Source organism: Trachypithecus francoisi, unplaced genomic scaffold (assembly GCF_009764315.1).
Source record: "Trachypithecus francoisi isolate TF-2019V2 unplaced genomic scaffold, Tfra_2.0 Lachesis_group9, whole genome shotgun sequence".
NCBI classification, from domain to species: Eukaryota; Metazoa; Chordata; class Mammalia; order Primates; family Cercopithecidae; genus Trachypithecus; species Trachypithecus francoisi.
The window spans coordinates 52,207,245-52,219,868 of NW_022681474.1; the positions used below are offsets into that span (position 1 = coordinate 52,207,245).

General features: G+C 39.0%; 1 protein-coding gene and 1 long non-coding RNA gene across 2 annotated transcripts; both read right to left on the reverse strand.

Annotated features, from left to right (window-relative positions):
* Positions 1-770: 770 nt before the first annotated feature.
* Positions 771-7,655, reverse strand: LOC117082417. The gene is made up of 3 exons (XR_004436602.1): positions 7,588-7,655; positions 5,580-5,750; positions 771-2,428 (listed from the first exon to the last, which is right to left on the reverse strand). It is a non-coding gene; the product is annotated as an uncharacterized LOC117082417 (long non-coding RNA).
* Positions 3,159-4,526, reverse strand: LOC117082413 (cyclin-dependent-like kinase 5). Its single transcript, XM_033209100.1, has one exon. It carries the CDS (start codon positions 4,230-4,232, stop codon positions 3,354-3,356), a length of 879 nt encoding a protein of 292 aa, XP_033064991.1. The 5' UTR covers positions 4,233-4,526; the 3' UTR covers positions 3,159-3,353.
* Positions 7,656-12,624: the final 4,969 nt, after the last annotated feature.

A 12,624-nucleotide genomic window follows, 5' to 3' on the forward strand; every position in this document is an offset into this window, starting at 1 on the left:
TCAGGAGGCTGAGAGGGAGGATCACTTGAGCCCAGGAGTTTAAGACCAGCCTGGGCAACACACTGAGGCCACATTTCAAAAACAAACAAACAATAACACAACAAACTTTTGATTAAGCTCATTTCCCAAATTTGAAGAGGAGACAATTATTAGATAAAGAGGAGAAAAAAGAAAGGTAGAGCTGCTGACTTCTGTGGTGGAAGCACAGGCACAGGCCCAAACACACTCCTGTCCTCCTGGCTTTCCTGTCCCTTCTCATAAGGGACACATGAACCTCTCAGACTGAACCACGGATCACAGACCCATACTCAGAACTCAATGCAGTTTTGTTCTATGATTTTTTATACATCCGTGTCCTCGTTTCTGCTTCCCGTTCCCAACTCTCTTACTCTAGTTAGAAAAAAATGGCTATTACCAAATATGAGTACATCCTTATGTACTAATGCCAACTGATCACCAGCTGGTTTTCTTCTTTTACAACGTCATAAATCTTTAGGCTTTAACACGTCTTCCAAGCAACAGAATGTTATTCTCCGGTTCATTAACACAAATTCTACATTTAAAATGAAGACTTCACAAGTTGATTTAAATAATATATTAACCAAACTAGACTGATCATGGTTCAAATTGACATTTTAGTTAAATGTGATGATAGGTTGAGTAACCTAGCAGTACCTAACATGACTTTTGGTTATGGCTTTTTCCATATTATGTTTAGGCTGAGGCATCCCTAAATGATTCCATTGTAATTCCCCTTCTTAAACATGAGATTTATCTTTACAAAATAATTTATTTTCTTAAAATTACAAGCTAATTCTGTAGTTCATGCCTGCATAATCTCACTAGATATCAGCTGTATGTGCACACACATACATATAGGTATTTGCATATACACATATTACATAATTTTTTAAAAACTTAGTAGGGTACGACTACAAAGACAAAGAGGCTTTGTGTAATGTGACAGAAACACAATAGCAGGACAAACAGGCTGCTGGGAGGGCGGTATTTACCGTTGCTGCTGTGAAACTTGGAAAAACATGGATAGTGGATATTTAATCCCCATAACAGAAAATGTAGGGTGCAGAAAAATTCCCATAATTTTTACAGAGAATATCAATAGAAAGGCATTCAATGCAGGGAATACACAGTGTGACAGTATACAAAAATAAGCAGGTTGATGGTTTAGATTTATGAAACAAGAGACAGAAATAATAGATGATGTCATAATTATCCTTTTTGGAGTTATGAAAATTCTTCATTTTATATATGGTCAGGTGCTTTCCAATGTCAATGAGAAAAATATTTAAAGGAAGACTCAAATCTAAGATGTGGAGAGATCTTTCTAAAAGTGACCTTCAGGCCAGGCACAGTGGCTCACACCTGTAATCCCAGCACTTTGGGAGGTAGAGGCAGGCGGATCACGAGGTCAGGGGATCGAGACCATCCTGGCCAACATGGTAAACGCCATCTCTACTAAAATATTAAAAATTAGCCAGGTGTGGTGGCATGTGCCTGTAGTTCCAGCTACTCGGGAGGCTGAGGCAGGAGAATCGCTTGAACTCGGGAGGCAGAGGTTGCAGTGAACCAAGATAGTGCCACTGTACTCCAGCCTGGCAACAGAGCAAGACTCCACCTCACATTATCTTCATTCTGAGAAGGTGTAATCATCAACACATTCTTGAGCCCAACTATGCACACATGCACTTCCGCATTCACAAGCCATGCTGCATGCACACACTGATGCCCCTAGATTCCTTTTTTGAAGAGATGGTGTCTTGGTGTGTCACTCGGGCTGGAGAGCAGTTTTAGGATCACAGCTCACTGCAGCCTCAAACTCCTGGGTTCAAGTGATCCTCCTACCTCAGGCTCCTGAATAGCCTGAACTACAGGAATGAGCCACCATGCCCAGCCAATGTTTTCATTTTTTGGTAGAGATGAAATCTTGCTATGTTGCCCAGGCTGGTCTTGAACTCCTGGCCTCAAGGAATCCTCCTGACTTGCTCTCCCAACATGCTGAGATTACAAGTATGAACCATTGTGCCCAGCCACCAGATTCTTTATTGAGAAGAAAATTTGTTTGCTGACATGTAGGCAATGAATTCATAAATAATAGGTCACAAATTACTAATTTACAAGTCAATAAAATGAGTTGAGTAAACACAACAGCATAAATTAATAAACAGTTGATAACTTCAAAGTTTCTTTTTTTTCTTTAAAATGAAGCTCTGACAGAGACTACTACTTGTCCATTAGATGGAAAAGTCAGAGGTGGTTAAAATGTCAGAGGTACACTTATTAACACCTTGCTGCCTTTTGTGTAGCTTCTTCTCAGTACTTCATCAGTTGGGACTGACTCACCTCTCCAGCTGGGTTCAGGAGCCAGACAGGAGCACGCAGAACTGGGAATCCAAAGCCATCTCTGATACTAACAGCAATGAAAACATAAATAACCAAACATATTATCAAGAAATGAAGAAGAGATTGATATCAAGTCCAGCAAGAAGAGAAGAAAGCATTTAATCTGCCAGGCTTTCATTCTGACAAAATAATTTACAACACGCATGTCTCTATCTGACATATGTGAATAGAAAAAGAACCCAAATACCTGGTTAATTGCAAGATGAAAATGAAAAAGAACTCTTGCTTATTCACCAGTGTACAATTGAATCTGGGCTACTAAAACACTTTCCTGCACTGATTCTCTCTATGTAACACACGCTTTATTGCCATTTGGAAATGGGATTTCGTGCTTTGATTTAAATATACTTCCTTTGATTTCTTACTTTAAGTATACTTTCGTAACATATTCACAGCTATATTCTCGGTACAAATTTTCAGGTGTAAGTAACTACTTCTGCTTTTGATAAACAGATAGTATAACTGGTGAAATAAGGTACACTCCCATGCAAAGGTGATAGTACAAGGTAAGACTCCAGAGTCCAGTAAAATATAAAAGTCAAGGGAAAAAAAAAAAAAAAAGGTGAGAGTAATTGGGCAGTGGGGAAATCTTGTGTGTGGAAAGAATGAATCTGGAAAACTGTTCTTCCCTAAGACTTCAGCAGGAGTTGGATGGTAGAGAGCTTTGTGTACAAGTGTTCCAGTTCCACATAGTTCAGGTCTAATTTCTTTTGTGTGTGTGTGTGTGTGTGTGTGTGTGTGGGAAAGGAGCCAATTTATGAAATTAAATAAAGTCCACAAAGGGAGTGAGAAACTTAGGCTCAGGCACCCCACCCCAGCTGGGCCCAGCACAGCTGGAGCACAGTGCACGGGGCACCCCCCACCATCTTGCCCCTCCCAAGAGGGGGCTTAAATAGGCCAGGCCCCAGCCTGGAGGCCGGGGATCCTGGGGCCTAGGGCGGACAGAAGTCGGAGAAGTAGGGGTGCTGCAGGGCCTCTTCTGCTGAGATACGCTGGACAGGGTTACACTTCAGAAGGTTCTGCAGCAGGTCCCTCCCCATGGCATTAAGTTTGGGCACGACGTTCACCAGGGATGTTGTGGCCGGGTACATCGGGTAGGGCTTATAGTCTGGCAGCTTGGTCATAGAGGGCCACTGCTCCTCGGTGGGCGTCCCCAGCAGCTGGAAGATCCTCTTCAACTGGTCATCAACATCATTACCAGGAAAAAGAGGCCGCCCAGCATTGGCCAGCTCTGCAAAGATGCAGCCGGCTGACCAGATGTCGATGGATGTGGAGTACAGCTTGGCCCCAAAGAGGACATCCAGTGGGCGGTACCACAGTGTGACCACCTCAGCTGAGTAACAGCGGACAGGGATCCCAAAGGCTCGAGCCAGGCCGAAATCAGCCAATTTCAGCTCCCCATTCCTGTTTATTAGCAGGCTCTGGGACTTCAGGTCCCTGTGTCGCACATTGTGGCTATGACAGAATCCCACGCCTTTCAGTAGCTGGAAGAGGAATGACTTTACAATCTCAGGATCAAGGTCACCATTGCAACTGTCAAAATACTTCTTCAGGTCCTGGTCACAGAATTCAAAAACCAAAGTCAGCTTCTTGTCGCTGTGCAGGACATCATGAAGCCTGAGGATGTTCTTGTGCTTCAGCTCCTTGAGTAGGCAGATCTCCCGGAGGGCAGAACTCGGCACACCCTCATCATCGTCATCCAGCCTCACCCGTTTCAGAGCCACGATCTCATCAGTCTCCCGGTTTTTGGCCTTCAACACTGTTCCGTAGGTGCCTTCCCCAATCTTTTCCAGTTTCTCGTATTTCTGCATCGCGGCGGCCGCGGGGACCCCTGCGGGCCCTCGGTTTTAAGACTCTGGCCCTGGCTTTGCAGAGGAGGCGGCACCCGAGCCTCCAGCCCCGCCCCCTCAGGTCTAATTTCAAAGGCAACTTCTAGTGCAACCTGTGACTCACCCTGTCCTAAAGTGCCATCTGTAAAGGGTCTGGAGATAACCCACAGGCAGCACTGTGAACCCCTGACAGCCCTTCCAGATAAATACCAGGTCAGTGTCTACAGCTGATGACACAGAGCGGAATATCTGAAAAATAATACTTCTTCAACCATGGACTGCCAGTCACTATTACTTAGTGTAAAATACTATATTACATATACATATACAATACTATATACGCTACATATCTGTGATTTTTTTTAATTGCAGTGTTCCACATTGAAGGAATGAAATCTAAAAACCAACCGTTTATTAAGCTTAAAGGCAACTTAGAAATACTGATGCCAGATAGAAAGATGCTTTAGCCCCAAGTCAGCTGTTTGGAAATGCCCCAGCTAAACCAACAGAGGAATCCTGAGGCATAATAAGTGTTCATACCTTTCCAGCTATACTTGTGCTTGTCTTGAATATGAAAACCTAAGCTGCAGTTATGCCACAGCACAGAATGTGTTGTATTTTGCATCAGTGAGCCTTAGTTTACAAATGGTAAAAAAAACAGGGAAGGTAAACTGTGAGGTTTCCTTAAGAAGCTGTTATATCCAACAGACTCATGAAAATCTTTGCAAATGTCCCCGGTACATAGCTCCTCCCCACTGATGGGCTCAACTGGGAGAAGTTATGCACATGTCTCAGTTTTCATATGCTCAATGGCAATACAGGATTCCTAGGATAAAGTAAGGGATATAAATGACACAGCACACTGAAAAGACTGTAATGTTACTTCAGAGTGTTGCATAATAAAGATCACAGATGCAAGTTTTAGTTTATTGAAGGATGTAACCATGCATATTTCATTAGTGTGTTTTAAGTCTTATACTGCTTACATTCTTATGTGGGAAAATATATCTTGTTTGTGCTTTATGGATGAAATGTGAACAGGCAAAACTAAAAATAATTTTACAACCCAAATCCAACCCAAAATTACAACCAGATGTTAATGGCTGGTAATTCAACCGGAAATCTGAAAGACAGTATCTGTTTCATTGTGTTACCAAGTATCAGTGACAAGGAAGATTTTACTTGTGGTATTTAAGTGTAGGCCTCTGGAACAGATGACTTGGTTCACAGGCAGCACGCCCACTGCTGAACTGCCATGGCCTGACAGCCTGTCTTATCTGCCAAACTGCTCATTAGGTTTAGTAATCTTCACCTGTGCCTCCAGCTTACATTTCAGCAGGTAATACACATCAGTCTGCTTTTATCATCCTCTGCAGTGAGCTTCCAACACTCCTTTAGCAGTACAGTGCCCCTGCATCCGCAATCCTCCAAACACACCTTGTATACATGTCATTATTTTTCAACTGTCAATTCAGCTTCCAACGTTGAAGGCTAGCTTAGCTTAAATAAAGCAAAAATACAAGACAGAGAATATGCAAAGTCAGTCCTGCATTGTAAATATTAAGTGGGCTGACCAATCATTTAATTTTTTGACATTAAAAAAGAATACATTAACCATACAAATTTAATATTTAAATACAGATTTCAGAGCGTATTTCGGAGTGGGGCACAGGGAACAATAGAACAGAGGATTCCTCTCCCAATTGTCTCTGTCCTATCCAACCTTTGTTACAGGTCAGAGAGTTCTCCAATCTATAAATATACAACAGAGATAACGTGGCAACCAGGACACACAGACGTACTAGAGTACTGCTCAGCTCTCTGCCTAGGCCTGATTCTGCTGATCCCTGACAATGAGCGCTGTGAAATTTACAGGCAGATCAATACACACACGCACAAACACACAAAAGAGATACTTCATGGGCAAAAAGCACCAAAGATATAAAACAAAATGTCTGAAAGACCATAAAACAACTTCTGATGAAATGCTGTTTGCATTTTGCAGAAGCAAAATATTCACCACCAAACCTACAATTAGCTTAAAAATTACAATAAGTACAGTAATTTTGGATCCCACCTCCAATTCATACCTTATCAACATGTAATAATCACACTGCATCTAAAACAAAGCTGGATAGACTTTATATGCCAAATACAACTTGTACAGTAAGAAGGTAATTTTTTGAAATACTGTGAATACAACATTTGTATGCCATGCTCTACTTCACAAGTTAAAAGAAAATATAATCATTTCTACTCTCAAAATGTATTGAAATAAAATACAGAAAAGGCTATTCTAATACCAGTTAACAGTAAGAGAATATATCTCTAAACCAAAGATCTTGGATCTTCTAGAAAGACAAAATCAACCTGTATATACTTGGGTAAGAAAAAAAAATTAAGAGATCAAGAAAGGAGAGAGGATGTTAGCATAGAATCATCTCCAAAAATGGCTTTCCGATGCATCTGATCAGTTTTCAAGTCCATTTGTTTTTCCTCCTTTAGCATCAACAGCCTGTATTACCAAGGAAATGCAAAATAATTCGATTTGTACATTAACCAGCTAATCTAGAAATGGCAATATAGTCAATGAAAATACAAAGAAATAGAAAAGTGTCAAGGAATTGTTTAACATGTTTAAGATGACATAGCGCAGGGAAAAAATGATCTGATCAACACTGGAGGAGTTAATAAGCAAACTCAGGCATGGTTCCCTAACACCACACTTCAAAAGAACTTACAGCGAGAATAAAGGAATAACCCTTTTTAAAAAATCTAATTTTAGAAAACAATTGCTCAACAGGGAAGTTAGTGTTTTGTAGATCCTTTGGAAAGCTGATTAATTTCTAAGCTAAAAACACATGATCCTTAAGAGAAATGGCTGAGTCCAGGCCCAAGGCAGGAAGAGGGCAACATGAGCCTGGATCCTCTTGTTCTGTCAGAAAGTAAGAAATGCTAAAGACTAACAGAGACAGTTGACAGGACACAGGATACAGGCTGAAGGCTCCCATGGCCAAATCTGGGACAGCACAGGCATCAGAAAGAACAATGACAGTGATGGAAAATAAACCATAGAATAAAACGCAAGTGCACTAGTCAGCAGTGATACCGAAATAAAGAGGAGAAGTGAAAGCTCTTTGTTAAAAATGCCAAGTAACAAACGTAGGAGGAATGACACAGAAAGAACATTCAATTTAAGTCACCAGTGCCATAAATGATAGAGAAGATCATAAGGAGGCTAAAATCACTGGATGAAAGAAAACTATACAGAGATATTTAACATAGCATGATATATAAAAGTATGAAAACCTAAATTAGAAAAAATGAAAAATCATACCATAAGAGATGGCCAAGTTTGAAGACAGCAATAATAGGCCAGACACAGTGGCTCACACTTGTAATCCCAGGACTTTGGGAGGCCAACGTGGGAGAATAGCTTGAGCCCAGGAGTTCGAGACCAGCCTGGGCAACATAGAACTAATCTCTAGAAAAAAAGAAAAAAATCAGTCAGAGTGGTGGTGCACTCCTGTAGTCCCAGCTGCTTGCAGGGTTGAAGTGGGAGGATCACTTGAGCCTGGGAGTTCCAGGCTGCAATAAGCCAAGACCACGCCACTGCACTCCAACCTGGGAGACAAAGACCTTCTCTCAAAAAAAAAAAAAAAAAAAAAATACACCAATAATAACAAAATGTGACTACATAAAGACTGTAAAGACTGTATAGAAAAAGGAAATGCTGAGAATATAGAAATAAAATTACATATTTTAAATGTAACTATATTAGAAGAGGGTAGGCTTGTAGATAAGGATGACTAGAAGGATATGCAAAAATGAAAGTAGCTAATAACACTCATTATGTCAGTCACTGTGGTAGATAGTTTATGCACATTGTAACAAACTATATACTAGATTATCTCAAATTTTTCAGATAAATTTTACTGGGAGTCATAAATCAGTACAACAAAACCAATGTTTTGCAAACATCCACTATGTATAAAAGTATACAAATTCTTAACCCAGGCTGAAAAATAATTCACATAAGCCCCATATCAGTGTAAACCTACCCATGAGATAATACAACATAACCTAAATAAAACTTTCAGAGAGAAGGCATGTGGCTTCTGGACAGCCACCAACTCCCTGACTCTGCTCTAGTGTTTCGGCCACCAAAAGAAAGCCAAGTGGCCTCAGGTCTCCTAAAAAAACAAAAAAGCAACCAATGGAAGATGGCGTGGTATTTGAGGAATATTTGGGGTCTGTTGAAAAGTGCATCCTGTATTTTATTTCAAGAAAAGACTCCCTCATAATGTCAGATAAGTGAAGAGCCCTCAGAGACACATGCACACACAAAGAAAAACAAAAAATAGAATGAATCCCAACAAAATGTGTTATGATGGCAGAATTACGGGTGATAAAATCTTCCATAATATATCTTTTAATTAAAAATAGGAAAAAAAGCAGACTTACCTGTGATTATCTATATTCTCTGACCCAAGTGGCTTGGAACCAGAAAATAGCATCACTCGACTTGAAGCCATCTTGGTGGAGTGAGTGGAGATGAAAGTCTGGACCAGCTCATGGGTGGGCTCCACCTCGTCCTGTCAAGACCATCAAGAAAGGGCACGTGAGGAAAGCACAAAGATCTTGGAGAGACACTGGTTTCATGCAGTTTCTCAAAATTATCTTAGACACATTTCCTGAGAACCTTTCTTAATGCCTCAAAAAGCAGAGAAGAGGCCGGGCACAGTGGTTCACAACTGCAATCCCAGCACTTTGGGAGGCCGAGGTGGGCGGATCACAAGGTCAGGAGATCGAGACCATCCTGGTTAACAAGGTGTAACCTCATCTCTACTAAAAATACAAAAATATTATCCAAATGTGGTGGCGAGCACCTGTAGTCTCAGTTACTCAGGAGGCTGAGGCAGAAGAATGGCGTGAACCCGGGAGGTGGAGCTTGCAGTAAGCAGAGATCGCGCCATTGCACTCCTGCCAGGGAAACAGAGCGAGACTCCGTCTCAAAAAAAAAAAAGAAGCAAGGAAAATCCTTACAACAAAGCTTGAAATGGACCCCCATCTCCATTAAACTTTTCCAAAGTTCAGGGAGTATATAACCTGATAACCTGAACACCTAACTAGAAAAAGCTCAGTTCCAGTGCTACAAGAATGCTAGTTTTTCTAACATTTTAAAATAACCCCGATTTTAACCCAATAAAATTCCACTTCAGAACAAGATATAAACGTTTGAAATCCACTTTAAAATACAGAATGAGGAGACCACTGAGAATGAGAAAAAGACTAACGAGAGCTGGAAAGCACAATGATTTTGCAGAAATGAAGATGGGCCGTGCAGGTGCCACACAGGAGGGGAGGGGAGGGCAACATAACTACTCTTTTGCCTGTGCTGATACGGGTAACAACAGTTCTTTCTTTTTTTAATTAATAGATTTTAGGTTTGTAGTAAAAACTAACAAAGCAGAGAGAATTTCCATACACTGTCTTCTACCTTCCATATTCTTTATGATTAATATCTTGCATTAGTGTGGTACATTTGTTATAACTGATGCATCAATATTGACATACTATTATAAATGAAAGTTCATACATTAGTTTTGGGTTCACTCTTGACATTATACATTTCATGCGTCTGGACAAATGCACATGTCATGTATCCACTACTACAATATTATAAGAATAATTTTACTTTCTTAAACATTTCTGTGCCTGTTTTATTCATCCCTTCCCTTGGAGACTCCTGGAAATTCTGATCTTTTTACAGTTTTTCCCTTTTTAAGAATGTTATATCATTGGAATTACACAGTGTACAGCCTCTTCAGATTAGTTTCTTTCACTAAGTTATATGCATGCTAGGCTCTTGCATGTTTTGTATGGCTTGATAGCTTATTTTTTATCACTGAATATCCCATTTTATAGATATGCCAGTTTATTGAACCATTACTCACCTGTTGCGGGCATCTGGTACCTACCAAGTTTTGTTATGAGAGAAGTTTTAGTAGTATGAAGTAAGAGGAAATAAATACGGGGGATTTTCTAGTCTTCTCTATTACATATAAATTGCAAGATTTGGCTACTTGACACATGACTCCTAAGGAGTCATGTGACATTTTTGTGTAGAAATATTTTTGACTCATTTGGATAGGAATGAAGTTACTGGTCCATGTGGTAAGACTACATTTAACTTTGTAAGAAACTGCAAAGCTATCTTCTAACGTGGCTGTGCCATTTTGCATTCCCACAAGCAATAAATGAGAGTTTCCCTTGCTCTTTATCTTCAACACAATTTAGTGTTGTCAGTGTTTTGGATTTTAGCCATTTTAGTAGGCATGCAGTGGTATCTCATTCAAATGAGCAATTCTTTAATAACATATGATGTTGAGCATATTTCATTTGCTTATTTGCCATCAATATATTTTCCTCGGTCAAATGTCTGTTCACATTTGCCCATTTTTTAACTGGATTAGTTATCTTTATTTTTTTCTTTTTGAGTTTTAAGAGTTCTGTGGAGTGCTCATACCAGCTCTTTACTGGATACATGTTTTGTAAATATTGTCTCCCAGTCTTGGCTTGTTTTTTTAAATATTAACTATGTCTTTCTTACAGTAAAAGTTTTAATTTTTATAAAACTCAGCCTATAACATTCTTCTATAGCCTCACATTTTTATATTTAAATCTATTATCCATTCTTGTATATTGTGTAAACACAGTGTCTATATTCTTTTTTCGGATGTGGATGTTCAATTGTTCCATCACTGTTGAAAATACGGTTTTGTGCATGTGTGTGTGTGTTTGTGTGTGAAGTTATATCTTGCGTTATGAGTATACCGTGTTTGGTTTATTTACTCACCCACTGATAAACTTGGGGTTGTCCACAGTTTAGTGTTGTTATAAATAAGTTTGCCATGGACACGTGTAAACACATTCTTGTATGTGTATGTGCCATAATGTTTTCTGCTTAAAGAGCAACAGTAGAATAAGTAGGTAAAATAGTGGATGTCTATTTAACTTTGTAAGAAATAGTCCATTTCTTTTTCCCAGAATGACTGTATCATTTTACTTTCCTATCATCGGTATTTGAGAGTTACAGTTGTTCTAAATCATCACCCACACACATGATATGAGTATTTTTAATTGTACTTATTCTAGTAGGTGTGGAATGGCATCTCATTTAATTTGTATTTCTCCAATGGCTAAAGATATTGAACATCTTTTGATGTGATTGCCTGCTGTCTCTGAATTTCCTCTGGCAAAGTATGTGTTCAAATATATTCTTTTCCTTATTGTTTATTATTGGTCTGCAATTTTCCTTATAATTGAGTTTACATATTTTAGATACACACTCTTTATCAGATATAATTTGGAAATGTGTATTCCTAGTTTGAGGCATATAGGGTAGAAATATAGAAGTTTTTGTTTTTATGAAGTCATATTTATTGTTGTTATAATTGTTTTATCTGTTTGTTCTCTAGGTTGTTTTGGACCACATCTAAGCAATCTTTGTCTAGCCAAAAGCCACAGATAATTTCTCATTTTTTGGCTTCTGGAAGATGTACAGTTAAATTTTATATTTAGGACTGTTATCTAATTTGATTAAATTGCTCTCCACAATATATTTGAATTGATGAAAAATTAGTAAATATTAATAGTTTTTAAAGTAGCCAAATCTTGCAACTTATATGTAATAGAGAAGACTAGAAAATTCCCCATATTTATTTCCTCTTACTTCATACTACTAAAATTTGTATTTAGACATTTGGTTTCTCAGATAAACATTACATTCCCCAGTATATGGTTCTATCTGGCTTGGTGACAACATGATGAACACTTAAGATGTGAGCAGAAGTAATACATACACATTCTTTTTAATGTCTTTAATTGAATGGGATATTGGCCCATTTTTTCCTCCAGTTTATTGATACACTGAATATTGACATGTTATTTTCCAATATTGAGACAATCAATGACACGACTTTAAGAGTAACGATGTAAACATTATAGAAGTTGTCTGAGTTTATCAACAATCCCCTGGATTAGAGTCCCCTACCAGTCCTAGGTCATCTAATATACAGACCCTGTGTTCAGTAGAAATATATATATATTTTTTATTATACTTTTAAGTTCTAGGGTACATGTGCACAACATGCAGGTTTGTTACGTAGGTATACATGTGCTGACTTGGTTTGCTGCACCCATTAACTCATCATTTACATTAGGTATTTCTCCTAATGCTATCCCTCCCCTCTCCCCCAACCCCATGACAGGCCCTGGTGTGTGATGTTCCCCACCCTGTGTCCAAATGTTCTCACTGTTTGGTTCCCACCTATGGGAATACATTTTTAAATCATTTTTTAAAGGTTTTATT

What these genes read in the sequence shown, in the direction of transcription:
- LOC117082413 (XM_033209100.1), bottom strand. Translation starts at nt 4,232, where the DNA reads ATGCAGAAATACGAGAAACTGGAAAAGATTGGGGAAGGCACCTACGGA.